Consider the following 17,369-nt stretch of genomic DNA (forward strand, 5'->3'; position numbering starts at 1 on the left):
ATCTTTCCTGTGGGTAAAGTTGGGTTAATATGTATCTAATAATGAGCTGATTCTGTGCCACTGAAATCAATGGAAGCTTTTCCTTTGACTCCAGTGATCAGGCCCTAAGTAAGTAATTGATGATGTTTTTGAAGTGAAATCCTGGTGCTATATAAATTTAAATTATTAGGCACTGTAAAATATTTCATTTTATTCTACCTATAAATTGCAATGGTTGTCTGATGTTTTTATATATAAATACAGAATGCTCCTGCCACTACTTAGCACCGACCTAATACTTTTGGGGTCTTCCAAGTTTTTTGTTTTTTTTACAGACATTCATGAAACCCAACAACCACAATACAAGGCTGATAAACGCTATTATCCCCATTTTCCAGATGGAAATCTGAAGCAGAGCCACTTGCCCCAGGCCACAAAGAGGAGTCAGTGTTAGGATATGTTTACATTGGCGCTCGAGTAGGCATATCTGGGCTAGTTTTGATTGAGCTAGCATGCTAAGAATGGCAATGCAGCCATAGCAGGGCACAGGCATCGGGACGGGCTAGTTGCCCGAGTACGTACCTAGAGTTTCACACAGATTGTACTCGGGGCAGCTAACCCAGTCTGACACCCATGCTGTTGTGACATTATTGTAACTTTCGGCTCGCTAGCTTGATCAGAACTAGTGTAGGTATGTTGACCCGAGCTGGAAATTCTACCTCCTGCTCCAGTGTAAACATACTCTGAGAGCCCCATCTTCTGCTCTCTTTTCAAGTCTGAATTTAGTTGAAACTCACTTCTAATGTGTTTATTTGTTTAGATACAGAAAATGCTTTAACTTCTCGCTTCCTTATATGTTAAAAATCAGCAAATTAACCCTCACCCCAAAAGAGCCCCTAAAAAGGAGAAGGGAGTAGGCGTGCGGGAGAGAGGGGGAGGTCCCAGCCAAGCCAACCAGCACTTCTGACAAGAAAACCAAGGTCCCCAAATTGGAGCCAGGGAGGAGGAGCATTCTGAAAACAATGATGACTTGATAGAATCTTGGTTTTACAACTCTCCTGGACTGGCAATGATTTACTTCCAGATGTGCCTGGCTTGCGTCACAGAGATGGGGTAGAATTATTAGTAACCCTGTTGGTTTACTAAACAAAGTTAACATTCCTCTCAAAGATTTAAAATAAGATTAGAATACTGTAATCATCATCATTCTGTAAGGGCAGCTTTTAAAACACAGACCAAATAAATACAATCATGGATTGAAACTGCACTCTGGGATTGGCTGCAACTCACTTTTTGGTGCAGGATTCCTTCCTTTCTCCTACTGATTACCTTTGTGATTATGTGTAGCTATCTCTGTTATAGTATCTCTCTGAACCATAGGCTTGTGAGAAGGAAGGAGATTGATAGATTACTCTCCCAGTAGGTTTAACCATAGTTTTAAGCATTTAAGCATAGTTTTAAGCATAATAATTACACTTAGCACTTACATTTTCAATAAGCTTCATGCTTTTTAACTAACTAATTCTCACTGCACCCTTCTGAGGTAAGTGAATTGTGAAATCCCCATTTTAGGGATGAGGAAACTGAGATGTGGGACAAAGTGACAAGGCTGCATAGCAACTAGAAGTTAATGTCAGAGGATTAGAACTCAGGTGTTCCTGGCCTTGTGCTCAGTACCCTCTGCTTTGGTACAAGGGGATTCTTCTGTGTAATTTCCATCTTGGCTATGAGCCAAATGCTGTCTTCAGATACATGTATGTGATTTCAGCTACCCCAGTGATATGCTAATCTGACGGTGGAATTTGGTCTGATATCCATGTTATCAAGATTAGAATTTACCCCTTAAATTTTGTGCCAGGGCCTGATCAAAGCCCATTGAAATTCATGGGAGTCTTTCTACTCACTTCAATGGGTTCTGGACCTTGGCTTGTGGTTTATGCCTATAGAGCAATCTGGGCAGGGTTAGCGTTTTGTGTTTCAGATTTTAGGGTCTAACACTCTCAGTGGCTGAATCCCACAAAGAAATTTGTTGATTCAAGAGCTGCTTTCTCTGATTCATTCTCATCACATTGTTCCTGACTATTGGGTTCTCAGTCCCCCTGCTGTTCTAAAGGGGGAGACCCTCACAGCAACTCAAATGCTCAGATAAGACAAGTGAAATGTCTGCTGCAGTCTAAAGGCCAGAATTTGCAGCTCATGACAGTGAAATACTGACTGGCTCAAGCCAGGGATGGTGCAAGGTTCTCCATGCAGTTCAGCACAGTTCATCTCAAACTTAACTTGCCACATCCCCTCCTGGCTATCTCCTGAGCTAGGACTCCCAACTGTGATATTAGAGGGTGTATTTGTCCACCAGGTATTCAGCTGGTACTGCCGAACTCTAGTATTTATGACCCAGACACTGCAATTTGGACAAAGAACTATTTGAACTTTTCCTATACTGCTTATGACCTCTCACTTCTGTGCTATACAAAGTCGTATGCTAAAAATGAAGCTCTGTGCCACTGAGCCCCTAGTTTTTAAATATTATGTTTAACATTATGCCACTAACTTTTTTCAAGGGCTTAACTCTCCTTGTAAGTGGCACAGGGCAAGTAAAAAGGTAAGGCTTTAGCTGACTTCACTGAAAGGAAATGATCACTTATACTGCTGTCTGCTGAAGAGTATCAGCACTTTCGGTGATGACACTGAAAAGCTAAGCTTTTACCCTTTCACTGACGTCAATGGAAAGGTAAAACTGGTTTACACAGAAATAAACCAATAAGGCTGTACTGCATTATATAATTACTAAAAGTTAATCTCTTTTGTTGCCTTTATTTATTAGTGACTCATATGGTCCCAGGACAGAACCCTCATTGCCTTTTTATGGCTTTGATTGTTCTTTCTTGAATGCGGAAGAAAAATGGATACATGATAATATAGAAGGGCTCAATCATACAGTCCTTAACCAGGCAAAATTCCCACTGAAGTCAAGGAGTGCAGGATCAGATCTCTAATGGCAATCTCCTTTCCTAGGGATGATGGCCAAATGACTACTTCTGGTGCTTGTTATTTAACAAGTGCAATGACTTAATTATTTACTCAGTCTGTAGTTGATCACTTACTCTTTTAATTCAAGCCAAAATTGCCAGATTAAAGTGAATAGAAAACCTGAAACTTAATTCTTAATTCTTAAAACTTAGTTTAGAGATTTATTTTTTTTTCTAAGAAAGCAAATAGTTTAACTCCAAAGTTCTAGAAAGTTGTGTATTATTGTCTTTTCCCCACCTTTCTCCTGTAACTTTATACTGAATTCTGCTGGCTCTCTACAAAAGAGCAGAGTAAAAGGAATATCTGTCATAGGAATGAGGAGTTTGCTATAACCCCGCTCACAGCCTTGTCTGTTTTTCTTCAAATTTTCTATTGAGACTACCACTGGTGAGTAGGGTGACCAGTCAGCAAATGTGAAAAATCGGGACGGGGTGGGGTGTAATAGGAGCCTATATAAGAAAAAGACCCGAAAATCAGGACTGTCCCTATAAAATTGGGACATCTGGTCACCATACTGGTAGGCGCGCTAGTGGTCATTGATGTTCATGAGCAGCATGTCATGTAGACCTTGAGCAAGGTTAGACAATACCATGCTTAAAACAGCCACAGCTGCCTAGAGCCCTGGCTAAATTAGTGCTCCCACAATTGGTACCCGTGGTATTTTAGCACAGAATTCCGCACCGAAGTGTTGATAAGGTCATTGTAAACAGAGATCTCGCTAGCTCCTTTTTCCTATCGCAGATGTTCTTTTTAGCTTAGTGCCCGTTAACTCGGCTCCTTTTGTGGATCCTCAGAAAAATGAAATATCAAGTTAGAAGAAGAAGAAAGAAGAAAAAAAGGTAAGTTTCATAGTGCCTCCTCTTTGGATACGGATCGTGGAACTTTAGGCATCACATGAGCCTTTTAAAATACAAGGCAGATGGACAATCCTTTCTAGGGGGCTTGTCTTCATTGCTAAAAAAGATACATTTTATTTTTTTATGTCAGGGTAACTAACGTGTGTAAGCTATCCTGAGGTAAAAACATAGTGAAGACAAGGCACTTTAGTTTTACCACGAGGTAACTACATAAGGTCAACCCTAGGCGAAGATATAGTGCTGACTTCACCTAGCTTAACTTGTCGTAAAACTTACCTTGTATTCACTGTGTTTTTACCTCAGGATAATTCACCTGCATTAGATACCACAAGGTAAAAAAATGAACCTTTTTTTAGTAATTAAGACATGGCCTAGGTTTGACAGTCAGGCACCTTTCACAACATTGTTTATGCTTAAAAGAAATTCAGAACAAAATCCCCTTGGATTTAATGTTTGGAGGTAGAGCTGGGCTGCTTCTAAAGTCTCAGTAACCCCTATCCTCATTAAACCGTAAACCAGAAATGGGTGAGACTGCCATCTAAAATACGTTCATACACTTTGGGTAGAATCTGGATGTCATTTAGAACTGGTTGGATTCATCCATGTTCAGACAATTCAGTGCTAATGGCATTTACCTTATCATATGGTGCCACAAGACAAAGGAAAACTGTAGTGACTAGAGAGAGTGCTAAGTACTGACTAAATAAAAGCATATTAAATTAAAACAATTCTGTTATCAATATGGTGGTGGTCTCTCAGCAAGAGACCAACTTCCTAACAGTTTTCAGGAGAGCCAGTCTCATGACACAGAACAGGACGTGACTGGGCAGATTCTGTTCTTGGTTCTAACAGAGTAAATGCAGAATAACTCTACTAAAGTCATTAGAATTACTCTACATTTACTTTGGAGGAACTGAGATCAGAATCTGGCACAGGGGTTTTAATTCAGAAGTGACACTAAACTGCTGTAATTTATACCTTATTCCTGAACATCTGAGTAAAACCAGCTAAGACTCAGGGTTTGTCTACAGGGAGAGTTAGTGCATGGCAAGCCCACATGTAAATCTATAGTGCACTAGCTTGCCATACTCTAATTGGCTGTGTGGATCCTGGTACCACACACTAAAAGTTCTATAGTGCACTTTGACATACTGCTGTCACTTCAGAACTTTTAGTGTGTGGTAGCAGGATCCACATGGCTAGTTAGTGTATGGCAAGCTAGTCCTCTGTAGCTTTTCACCCTGGCTGGCTGTGCACTAAATCTCTGTGTAGACAAGCCCTCACTCTTTACATTCTCACTCACTTACAAATAGGTACCCAGTTACAAATTGCCTCTAATTTTGGCCCACTAAGTCTAAGGAAATCTATATTAGTGTAATTGACTGGTTGGAGGAAAGGGGTGTAGAAGGAATATGTGGTAGAATAGGTGGAATAGAAGGAGGTGGTAAAAAGGATTATATTAAAATAGCAGGGTAGCCTATTGATCTGAGCAAATTTAAAGGTAGAGGGCCCACTCCTGTGGTGTACACACACACACACACACACACACACACACACACACACACACACACACACACACACACACACACACACACACACACACACACACACACTATTCCGTGACCATATTCCAGACTAAAAGCACGTAGTACCTTTTCAAGCCAGATGCTGGCTGTGCCATTTTGCGGATTGCTTAGAATTTTGAAAGTTTCATCTTCATTTCCTGATTCCACGGAAAAGTTTACGAACTTGAACTTCATCTCTTCATCCGCGTCTGTTGCTGTAATTGTTGTTATTAATGTACCTACTTCTGTATCCTCAGGAAAACTGAATGGCCCATACTGCATTTAAAAAGATGAAAGAGAAATCAAAGTTCTATTTTTTATTGTGCTACTGTTTTACACCTTCCCTCAGGTTACTTTTAGGTGCAGTAGAAGAAAAGAAGTTGGTATAAGACATGATGATTGCACCAGTGGTTATAAGTATAGGATGATTATTAGACAGTCTCTCTCTATTTAATATAGGATTGGTTTAACTAGGATTTGGTTTACCCGTATTATTTCCATTATTCCTATTATGATAGTGTCTAGAAGTCCTATTGTGCTCTGAGCTGTACAGCCATGTAGAGGAAATTATCCAGGCCCCAGTGATCTTACATATGAACATACCAAGTAGTTATAAAGGAAATGGAGGGGATGAGGGAAGAAGGAGGAGGTTACAGTAATATAAATATGTTGCATAGAGAAGCTATGTGCATAATTTGTAGGTAGCCAGTTTTTTTATAAATGGTAAATAAGCATGGTAGTATCTTAAGTCCATACAAACTCTCCATTTTTTTTTTTTTTAAACTGTGACAGGTCTTTGACTCTCTAGCACTACGTATCTGAATATATGTGTAAATGCCTTTGTTATTGTAACCTTAGAAATGGTAAATTAACATTTGTGATGGAGTGCCAGGTCTAATACATAGACATTAAGGGAAGGATTTTCAAAAACACTTATTAACTTAATTCCGCTCCCACTGAAGTCAGTGAGAGTTTTATCCTTGACTTAAATGGGAGCATAATTAGGCCAACACTGAGCATGTTTGAAAATCCTACCCTTAACCTTTCTTATATCTATCTACATATGGAAGTGATTAAGCTGCAGGGTTATTTGCATTATATTCAGTGCAGCAGGATGCCATGCTGTAAGATGTCAGCACTCCTTTGACAGCTAGCTATCAGAACAAAGTTTCCAACTCTGGTGTGTTAATCTTTGAATTCTGTCCCCACTGAGATCAAACATTGCACCTTCTATAATAAGAGTGACAACATCTTAACAGGGCTGATATCAATCAAGAGCACTTGGAATCGCTTCTGTGTTTTGTGCTGTGTTTATTTTACCCTTAAGCAACCCAGGGAAACATTGAAATTACAAGCAAAATCTCTTGTCATTCTTTTTGAAGTAGTACTCAGTTCATCAGGACCATTTGTATGAAGTAAGCGAGCCTTTGCTTTTATAAAATAATGTTGCAATCAGTAAATAGGATGTTGTCAAAGCTGCTACAGTCAGTCAAAACTCTGACCTACGTTAAAAGTTTCATGAGTCGCTTCTCAGTGTTTTACCAATTCTTTGTCTTTATACACCCAATTCAGTGTTGTTAATGCTCATAATTTTATTGAGAGTCTTGCGATATCTGGTGGTCTGCTTATAGCTCAGCTCCTAGAGACAGGTGATTATGTGACAATCTCAGCCTTTATTTAAAAAAATATGAAGAGCACGTTTTTTGCTCTTTTATATGTGGAGAAAAGCTTAAAACTGTGACTGAAGTGTTACCTCCTACAAATTCAAAAATTAGAAAGGGGAAAAAAAGAGCCGCATCTTTATTTTTTCTAAATTTTGTGGCTTTTTAAGATAATCTCCTGATTTGCGGGGCCAGACTCATGGTTTTTGAACATCTGCTGTTGTCAGTACTGTAACTCCCTGTGCACGGAACTACCCCTACATGCACACACCCTGCTCTTCTAAGGGGTTTATGGGTGTTCCCTTCGTTATCACTTCTGCGATGAGTATGGGAGGAGAACAGTATCTCGAATTAGAGAATACAGATGTGTACACACCAACACAAGTAGATACCAACTATCTATGCATACACACACACACACACACACACACACACATATATATGCAGGAACCCACACACACATACATCCACATGCACACCTGCATATACAGCCCAACCATACAGACACGAAGCTAACAAACTAACTACATGCTGCTAGTCAAAAATGCATCCTCACTTGAATGCAACAATCCAAAACTGCAGACACCTTTTATAAACACACCAATACACATGTACAAGACACAAATAAAACCATGCACAAACACAAGCCCGAACCTACCCACCCATGCACAAATATATGCATCCATGCACGCCCACACCTATTCACAAACACAAGCATGTATGCATATACCTACCCATGTGTGCCCCTGCATGGACATTGCATGGACATTGGTTTGTGTTCCTTCATTAATACCTAGACTACATTTTTATCTTTCTTGCTTGGACTGTTGAATCTAATGTGCTCTGGATTCCTTTCATCAATAGAACTGAGGGGAGAATACAGCATGTGTCTTTACAGTGCTGTAATATTCATCACTTTGTGGATGTCTTTAAGACCATACCATATCTTCCCAGTCACTGATCTACACGTATTGTAAATCACTTGCATACTGTGTAAGAGGGTCACCTTTGTCTGTGAGAATACAGGAGGGCTGTCATTTACATCCACAACTTTAATGAAGACTGTACAAGTGCTGCTGAGACCTGGAAACAAACACAAAGGATTTTTTCAGATTTCTTGATCAAAGTAAATATTTGATGCAGAAGTAGCTATTCTGTAATGGAAGGATGTCGAGGATGACTGGTACAGAGTCAGCAATATTGTGCTTTTGAGAGGAGATGATAATCTTGTTTATATTCAGGGCCTGATCTGAATCTGAAGACTACAGAAGCCAGGACAGCAAAGTCTGGGTGCAGTGTGTAGACATCATAAATGGGAGTTGAAATAGCAGTTCCTTAATTCCAGAATTGTCTGTATTTCAATGTGTGGGCACACAAATATAAAAAAATTATCTAAAACATATGACACACCGATTCACTTTAAAAATAACTCCCTCTCTTCTGTATCCCAGCCATTCCAGTATGAAACCCTGCCTCCCCCTCAGTTGTACGGTATGTCTCTAGTGCATGTGATCACTCACAAGAGTTCAGGGACTATTTTTTTTTCTCCAGGGGTTGCAATGTGTTTAACACTATAATATGCATGTGGGAGGGAGCAAGATACCTTGGTTAGCAGATGAGACTGAGACCAGATTCTCAGCTGGTTTAAATCAACAGAGCTCCATTCACTTCACTGGGGTTACACCAATTTACAGTAGCTGAGAATCTGGCTCTTGAATTCTAGTCCTGGCTCTGGCACCTTGTACAAAGTGTTAATAATACTAATTTCTTTCCCAAGGAGGCAGGAGGTTAATTTCACTGGAGAGAGATTGAAACTTTACAATCCAGCCTGAGTAAGGTGCAGTGCAGAACTGTGCCAGGAACCAAACTAAGGGCTTGTCTATACTTACGCGCTGGTTCAGCGGCAGGCAATCGAACTTCTGGGTTTGATTTATCGTGTCTTGTCTGGACGTGATAAATTGAACCCAGAAGTGCTCCCTGTCAACTCCGGTAATCCTGCTCGGCGCGAGGAGTACGCGGAGTCGACGGGGGAGCCTGCCTGCCGCGTCTGGACCGCGGTAAGTTCGAACTAAGGTACGTCGACTTCAGCTACATTATTCACGTAGCTGAAGTTGCGTACCTTAGTTCGAATTGGGGGGTTAGTGTAGACCAGGCCTAAGACTCTGACAGACAGCCTGACCTGTGCTTGGCTCCTGGAGAGGGTCAACTGTGGAAGTCCTTTTATTGGTTTAGCTTATTGTTCCCTCCCGTACAGCTCAGCTGGGGCAGTCCTCAGGCTCCTCTCACTACTTCTGCCTGCCATCTGCCCACTCCCAACCCATCTCTTCAGCCTAGCAGCAGCTGCTTTTCCTCCCACCCCTTCACACAGTCTGGCAATGCCAGTACCCAGTTTGGGGACAAAGAGGCGCTTCTTATTCTTTGCACGGGTGTACTACCAGACTCCTAAGTGGCTTTTAGTATTTGTAAAGTGCTTTGAGATCCTCCCATAAAATGTTATAGAAACGACAAGTGTTGCAGTTGCTAAGCTGCACCCCGTGACTTAAACCAGCAGGTTCAGGAGCTCCAATGGTGCTGTGTCACTGGGTGATCGCTAAATAATCCTCTCAATTCATGATAGTGGACCACATAACAAATTTGTATCCAGAATGTGAATGCCACAGCTACTGTCTGACTAAATATTTACATGTAGGAGACCTACTATATTGAGCAGTTTCCCCAAAACGGCAATTGTTTTTGGACTTATTGAATTTCACTTCTGGAAAGTGATGCATGTTGTGACAATTTCATGCCATCTGCAATTTGATCAATGTATTTAACTGAGGGAGTGTTTTTGTTTTAGGTGAGGTATTTTGTTTTGTTTTTTTACATTGGGCACTGCAACAGGTTAATAACAAATCACTGCTCAGACCCCATGATCCTTCAGAAAACATACCCCCTTCAGTCCCAGCAAGATCTGCTGCGAGAACAAGGAGGTGATAGTACTTTGCAGCATTGGTCTTCAGTTCGGAATCCTGTAATGTTATCACTCCACTATCTTTCCCAATATGAAATAAAAAGCCTTCTGACACTTGAGGCTCCTGGCTCAATATCTCATAAGCAATTTTAGCATTGTTGGTCTTTGGGTCATCAGCATCTTCTGCTTTTACTGTGATAATCTCACTCCCTGCATGCAGAGAAACATCACCAGTTACCAGTGAATAAAGGAACTATAAACACAGCAATTAAAAAAATGACTTTTTAAAGCAGTGATTTATTTGTCATTTCAACTCTTCAGTTAGCGTAAGAGATGAGCCTAAGTTGCAACATTTAGAACCAGATCCAAACTTTCCCCAAGATCAGTGTGTTTTGATCTGCAGTTTGGAGCAATTTCTTCTTAATATACAGGATTCAGTGAATATGTTGGCACATTATATCTTCACAGGAATATAACCAAAACAAGAAACTCGACAAAAGGATATTTTGGAACATGCCCATTTTAGGTAATATTAGTACAGGCAGGTACCATTTTAGGTAATACAGTTGCCAAATTTTCCCATAATTAAATTACAAAGGTTTTCATTTCCCTTTTTTACTGGTCCTATTGGTTTATATTTAATTTTTATGTTTTAAGGTGAATACAAGATTCACAAAGTGTTTAGTTTGCCATAACCCACTTCTTGATGGTGCTCACGTGGTGGCTTAAGGGAACAAGCACTCCCCTTTGAATGCAAGGGGACTGAGTTCAAATGCTCTCCTTGCATTTTATTTTAGGTCAGACTAGAGGATCCTAATGGCCCTTCTAATGGCCTTAAAAATCTATGACCCTCTGAATTATACCTCCTGCCTCTTGTGCAGGCAACGCTCTCACTGAAGTCTTACTTTGTAAGAACTGCATGACTGGGCCGGGGGTAGAGAATGGTCATCTTATCAGTATTGCTTCCACCCACATGTTGGCCACCATCAGCATTTTGCTTCCTGTGATGCCACAGATAGACAACTCTCACCTTTGGCTGTGTTCTCCTCAAGTTCTACCTGATAAATCTCCTGGGAGAATACTGGCCCATTGTCGTTCTCATCCATCACTGTTAGCAGGAGCTCTAGTGGCTCATTGTACAGCATTCCATCCTTGTTCTCGGCAAAAATCTCAATCTCATACTGACAATGTTCAAATGAATTCACAAGAAAATTTATAATTAACCTAAGATTTAATCAACTTTATTCATTTAATAGAACTTAACATTTATATTTGCCCTTTTGGAAAAGTCCTACTCAGTGCAATGGGGATAGAACCAATATGCTTCTGTAAAAATTATATGGGAGTTCTATAGAAATTACTCCGTCTATAGAATTCAATAGAGAATGAGATGCTTTCTTTAAGATTTTTAAGCCATGCTATAGACTATCATAGCAGAGATATAATTCTGTGAGAAATTATATAGACTGGTTACCATTCTCTATTACACTGTATAGAACTTTTCTATTAAACTTCTTATAGGTTACATAGGGCCTAATTTTGCACTACTTAATCTGGCAAATCTCCTATTGAAACCAATGGGAGTTCTGCTGAAGAGAAGAGTGTAGGACTGGACCCGTAATATTTAACATTCTCTCCCCTTTCCTGCGCTACAGATTGTCCCTCCAGCTAGGGGAAGTGATCCATATGAAATTAATTCTTATGAAACTCTGTGCTGCATATGAACCATGACAGTGGGTACTATAAACAGCTGAGTTACCAGCACAGTCTCACTTGGAAACTAAGCTTTACCAAAACATGTTAATCTTCGGTCATATCCAGAACATGAGACTTTGTCCCATGAGCTAATCATTTCTGGATTAGCATGCCTCTGAAAGACAGCGCCAAAATTTCATTCTATTTATAAACTATGCAGACAAGTATTGATCAAGGTTCAAATTACAGTATGATAAAGTGGTTTGTTTGTTTTTTGTAACGGGTCTTTAGACCCTCACTTCATTGGACATGGTGCTCTCAGCTTTATACATTCCAGGGATAAGAATCTAGAGTTTGAAGGTAAAACTTGTCGTCTTTCTACCATCAGTGATACTTTAGAAACCCAAATGCCAGCTTGCAGGCTTTCCAACTATATGGAAGGTCCAGGCCTCCTGCTATAAATACTAGGGCCATATGTTCCCTTAATACAGAAAAATCAGCAGACTCTGTTCTGAATAATCCCCTTGCCAAAGTGTGACCTGTGGCATTGTGGTCAGGACATTGCCTCCTATTAACATGTAGGCCAAAACTGTGCAGACAATAGTGTCCAAATCCTTGAGTCCAGCCATGTTCCACTTGGCTCAGGATCCGCATTCAAACACCTCACGATACCCCAGCTGACTGCTGGGAGCAAATTCAGAAGGGACCCCAAAGGCCAATTACAGCCAGGGATTTCTTGAGAATAGCCGTGCTCAATCCAGGCCCCCCTTGCTTCAGGAATGCCCCCAAACAACCATCTATACTCTCTATCCCAGATGGGGACTCTTTGTACAACATAGGCCAAAATCTGGCTCTGTTCTTCTCAGTGGGCCAAAGCCTGAGGTCCTTACTCAAACCTCATTCAGGTAAATAAATGCCTGTTGATAGTAATGACATTCGGCAGAACCACGACTGAATACAATCTGGCTGAAGATCTTAAGATTTAGCCCACTGGGAACAACTACATGAACAAGCAGAGGTCAGGGTGATACTGGCATACAAAGACAGACCATATTAATGCAGTCCATTGTATTTGGATGAAAGAAAAACAAAATACTGGCTTATTTATATTTGGGAGTTTGCTGAAGGTGGAGTATAAAGATGTTAGAGGTGCACTGGTATAAACAATAGCAGAGCCTATCACTAATAAGCGAGGAAAGCTAGTCTAGGGGATAGGAAACTGTAGGTTTAATTCCTGGTTCAACTACAGACTTCCTATATGAACTTGGGCAAGTCACTTAATCTAGCCCATGCCTTATTTCCCTATCTATCTGTAAAATGGGGATAATAGTACTTCCCTACCTCCCAGTGATGAGGGCCATATAAGTACATAAATAGATAGATTCTAGTTGCATGGTTCTAACTGCATGGTTGTAACTTTAAGGTTCTGTTTCACATACATGCAGGTTTGTTAATGAATAAGTATCTAGTGAATTTTCTCGTTAGTCAAATCTTCAAGTGCTAATTAAGGGTTGGGTACTGAAACTTTGGATTTATTAAGCTAAACTCCCTAACTGATCGTTATATTCATATGTACCTCTGCTTGGCTTTCTCTGTCCAGTGCTCGTGTCACATAGATATTCCCTTCTAGGTCAATTGAAAAAAGGCCTTGAGGGAAGCTCTCCTTCAGATAGTAATGGACTTCTCTGCTATTCCAGTTAACCTGGGATCAAGGGGACAGACAACCACAGAAATGACAATAATTTCAAATTTCACAGGAAATGGCAATAAAATAAGAAAGGCTCCATCTCCAGAATGTGCGCCGATGAAACAAGTTGGTGGTCTCAGTTCAGTCCGAGTGGACAAGAGATCACCCACAGTCACTATCACAATGATCACTAATTGGCATATTTGTTGGCAGACTGAGAAGAGAAACAAGAGATTGACTATACATAGAAAATGAACTGCCTTCTCACCCTATACGTCTTCCATTCAGATCTGTGTTGAGGCATATTGGCAGAGCAGCATGGGATTGTTTGCACAGTTTCCCTGTTTGATGGATAAATGGAGGCTGTTGATCTCTGGAGTTACCAGCCCAGCACCTTTCTTTAAAATTATGTTCATTTTTTAAAAGGCAGTCATGGGGGCGTGTAACAAGCAGCATTGCTCTGACACCTAGACAACGTGTAGTATCTGTCTTTAAAGCAGCTGTGGTTGGAAATCGTGCCATGATACTTTGCCACAAGAGATTTTAAAAACAATTTATATTATCTGCAAGTGCTGTACAGATGTAGCCTGCTGGCTACAGCATGGTTCTGGGAATCAAGAGAATTGGACTCTATCCTCAATACTGTCAGATTATCGTATGGCCTTTGGCAAGTCACTCAGGGCCTGATTTTTCAAGGCTGAGCAGCTCCCATTGACTTTAATTAGATTTATGAGTCTTCATCACCTCTAAAAATCAGGTCTTCCCTAGCCCCTCTGCCTCTGTTACTGTGAAATAGGCAGTAGTTGCCTACCTGCCCTTTGGAGTGCTGAAAGGCTTAAATACTTAATGTTTGTAAGTGTGCTTTGAGATCCTTCAGTGACAAGCACTATAAGGTCATATCATTGTTAGTCAGGCTGCAGACAAGAGATGGCAAATGTCCACTGTACCCCACTCAACATTTATATCCATTAAATTCAAATGGCTAATAATGCTTTGATCGCTGGATGCTAAAAATAACTGAAATTCTTATAAAGCTTTGGGACAGGTTTCCTTGTAGTTCTATGGTATAATCTGTACATCCTCTCAAGCCAAAGCAGAATCAAATCAGCGAAAGATTTGCCTGGCATCCTTTAGCAGACTGAAAGTTAAATCACTTCAGATTGATTTAAATCCAAAATTAAATTACTAGAGCTAAAAAGATCTGCAATATCATACCAGCAAAAAGTGATAAACTGTCTTAGGCCAGATATTATAAGGGAAAGTGGACAAGCAAACTCAGAGCAATTTTTTACTGTTGCCATAGAAATGTTGTAGATACAAACACTTTTGTTTAGACTGCACAGCCCTGGTAAAATATTACCTGTCAGTTGTTTTTACAAGCATAAACCCTTTCAGTTCCATGGGTGCAGAACAGTTCCTAACAAGGAGAAAGTGGAATGGTAACTCTTATAAATGGGATGTGTGTAATGCTTCATCAAGTCTCAAAATAACGGGAGAAGCCATTATGGAGGCCGTATTCTAATTTAAACATCCATTTATTTATGCTAGCACTAATGTTTCTTGGATGACTTTGTTTAGCTTTCATGCTTCTTAACCCAAATGACTCTATTCCCAAACTATGTACATGGAGTTGTGTGGCTGAACGCTCCCTTACTGCATTTCTTGACTAGCCACCAGAGGAGAGTAGGAGAGACAGTGCAGTCTGTGAGCAGTGTTTAAAATAAGAATGTTATTTTAAGCAACTTTTTTTTACACTCTTCATCTGTTCATTCCTGAGGGATTCCCTTCAGAGTTCCAGTAAACAGAACCACAGCAGGTTTCTGTCCATACATTACACAGCAACAGCGCTGCATTTCTGGAAGTGCTGGAATGGGGAGAGCTTTACAGGAAATCAGGCAGGTTTGGATGAAGAAAGCTGGGGAAATCCAACAGTGATATCCGCTATTGTGTGTGTAGGGGTATGAATGGCAAACCCTGGTGTTGAGCTTTGACACTTTGATAAATAGATATGGCAGTCTGAAAAACCAATGGTGTTTAATACTATGGCATGGATGAAGCACACATCCATCAGTCATCACTTTAAGATCACAGAACAAGAACCCTTTTCAGTACTCCTAATTAAACTCAGCCTGCTGCCATGATGGTTTTACTTGGGCTTTTTAGCTTTTTGACCACAACAATCCTTTCATAAGGAAGCTACACTCCATGGCTGCAGTCTGTAAGTGCACGTGTAAGTAATATTATTGAGTTCACTGGGACTATTCATATACCCAAGGTTGCTCACATGCATAAGAGTTTGTAGGATCAAAGCCTATCCTACTAATGCAGGAGAGCGCTCAGAAATAGTTCTAAAGGGTGTGATGTTAATTCAGCCAAGTAACATGAATTTGAAAAATCTGCTTCCTTGACTCACCTTTGAAATCTTCTTTGGATAAGTTACATTTAGGTGTTCTTGAAGGAGAACGGGACTTGGGGTTATCCAGGTGTTCTCCACAACTGCAATTTCAACGTTCGCTAATGCACGATATCCCAAAGACTGATTTCCTAGGTCTTTAACTTGCACAACTAGTTTATAATTGCTGACCTGGGATGAGTCTAGCAAAGAGCTACCTGCAAATAAAGAGAATTTTGTCAAATGCATTTTTATATCCTTTAGCAGAAACATGAAAACTGGACAGGGGACATGAAAACTGGCCCCCTCTTCTTTGGTAGGTTAGGCCAAACAACTAGGCCAGTTAGTTTGCAGTGGGGGTCAGGGATTCTGTGAGTTCCTATATCCTACCCCCCCATGACTCACACTAACTTCAGCTTTGCCATTCCCACAAAGTCAGGGGTAGAAGTGCCGCCTCTGGTTCCCCTGCGGGTGATAAGTGGTAAGTACATTGTATCCCTGATATCATCTTTTGTCACTGGTAGTGGTGGGATATTTTCTGTTAAATCTTCTCTCAAAGGTGGTTTCTGCTGCTGAAAGCCACAGGAAGCAGTATTGCCTGGGGCAGACCATCCAAGAGCCGCAGACTGTAGAAGAACCAGCCAAGGGAGGGAGACGATGTGTTTGGACTCCCTGGGGAGGGATGTGGCACGGAGGTAGGTGAAAGGGAAAAATGAGAGTTGGAGCCAGGGAAGAATTCAAGGTGAATCACCCATTCTGCTCAGGGCTGGGCTTTGACCTGAATTTGCCATCACTTACCTGCAATGTGTTCCACAAATTTCCCATGACAGACTAACTGTGCTGTCTGCGATGTAGCACATGACTTCATCCCATTGCAGAAAGTCAGGATAAAGGGCTTCCAGTGGCTCTCATTAGGACTATCCTGTTCCTGCTCATTAGGGCCCATTCACCCAATTCTGCCACATCTTTAGCGATATTGGGTCCTAGGGACTTTGGCCCCCACCATCCATTGGTGTGATGTTAGCTGCTCACACTCTAGTGCTGAAGGGGGTTGATGTCAATTTGCTTCATGCAGACCAACAGCTTTGCGGGAAAATAACTTCAGGATGTTTCTCACTGTAGTGTAGCCCTGGCTGGGGCATGTCACACGCTTCCCCACATTACTCTTCTTTAACCGAAAACCACCATTCCCTCCTTCCCTAATTCTTGTCACAAACCCACACTCCAGATCTGAACCCATCCATTATTACCTTACCACCACCCCAGTCAGGGCCGGCTCCAGCGTTTTTGCTGCCCCAAGCGGCAGCAAAAAAAAAAGCCGCGATCGGCAGCACTTCGGCGGCAGCTCTACCACTGCCGCTTCATTCTTCAGCAGCAATTCAGCGGTAGGTCCTTCCCTCCGAGAGGGACTGAGGGACCCGCAGCTGAATTGCCGCCGAAGACCCGGACGTGCCGCCCCTTTCCGTTGGCCGCCCCAAGCACCTGCTTGCTGCGCTGGTGCCTGGAGCCAGCCCAGTCTACGTGCGAATGAGTCCCCCTTGCTGGGATGG

General features: G+C 41.2%; 1 protein-coding gene across 1 annotated transcript in view; it reads right to left on the minus strand.

Annotated features, from left to right (window-relative positions):
• CDH16 (cadherin 16) overlaps positions 1-17,369 on the minus strand; it is a 65,174-nt gene that overhangs the window by 21,808 nt on the left and 25,997 nt on the right. The window contains exons 7-12 of the mRNA XM_034788492.1: positions 15,841-16,037; positions 13,317-13,442; positions 11,076-11,226; positions 10,025-10,255; positions 8,099-8,175; positions 5,519-5,707 (exon numbers count right to left, since the gene is read on the minus strand). Of these exons, the coding sequence (XP_034644383.1) occupies positions 5,519-5,707; positions 8,099-8,175; positions 10,025-10,255; positions 11,076-11,226; positions 13,317-13,442; positions 15,841-16,037 (971 nt within the window). The remainder of the gene's footprint in view (positions 1-5,518; positions 5,708-8,098; positions 8,176-10,024; positions 10,256-11,075; positions 11,227-13,316; positions 13,443-15,840; positions 16,038-17,369) is intronic.

This window comes from Trachemys scripta, chromosome 13 (assembly GCF_013100865.1).
Source record: "Trachemys scripta elegans isolate TJP31775 chromosome 13, CAS_Tse_1.0, whole genome shotgun sequence".
In the NCBI taxonomy this organism is placed as follows: Eukaryota; Metazoa; Chordata; order Testudines; family Emydidae; genus Trachemys; species Trachemys scripta.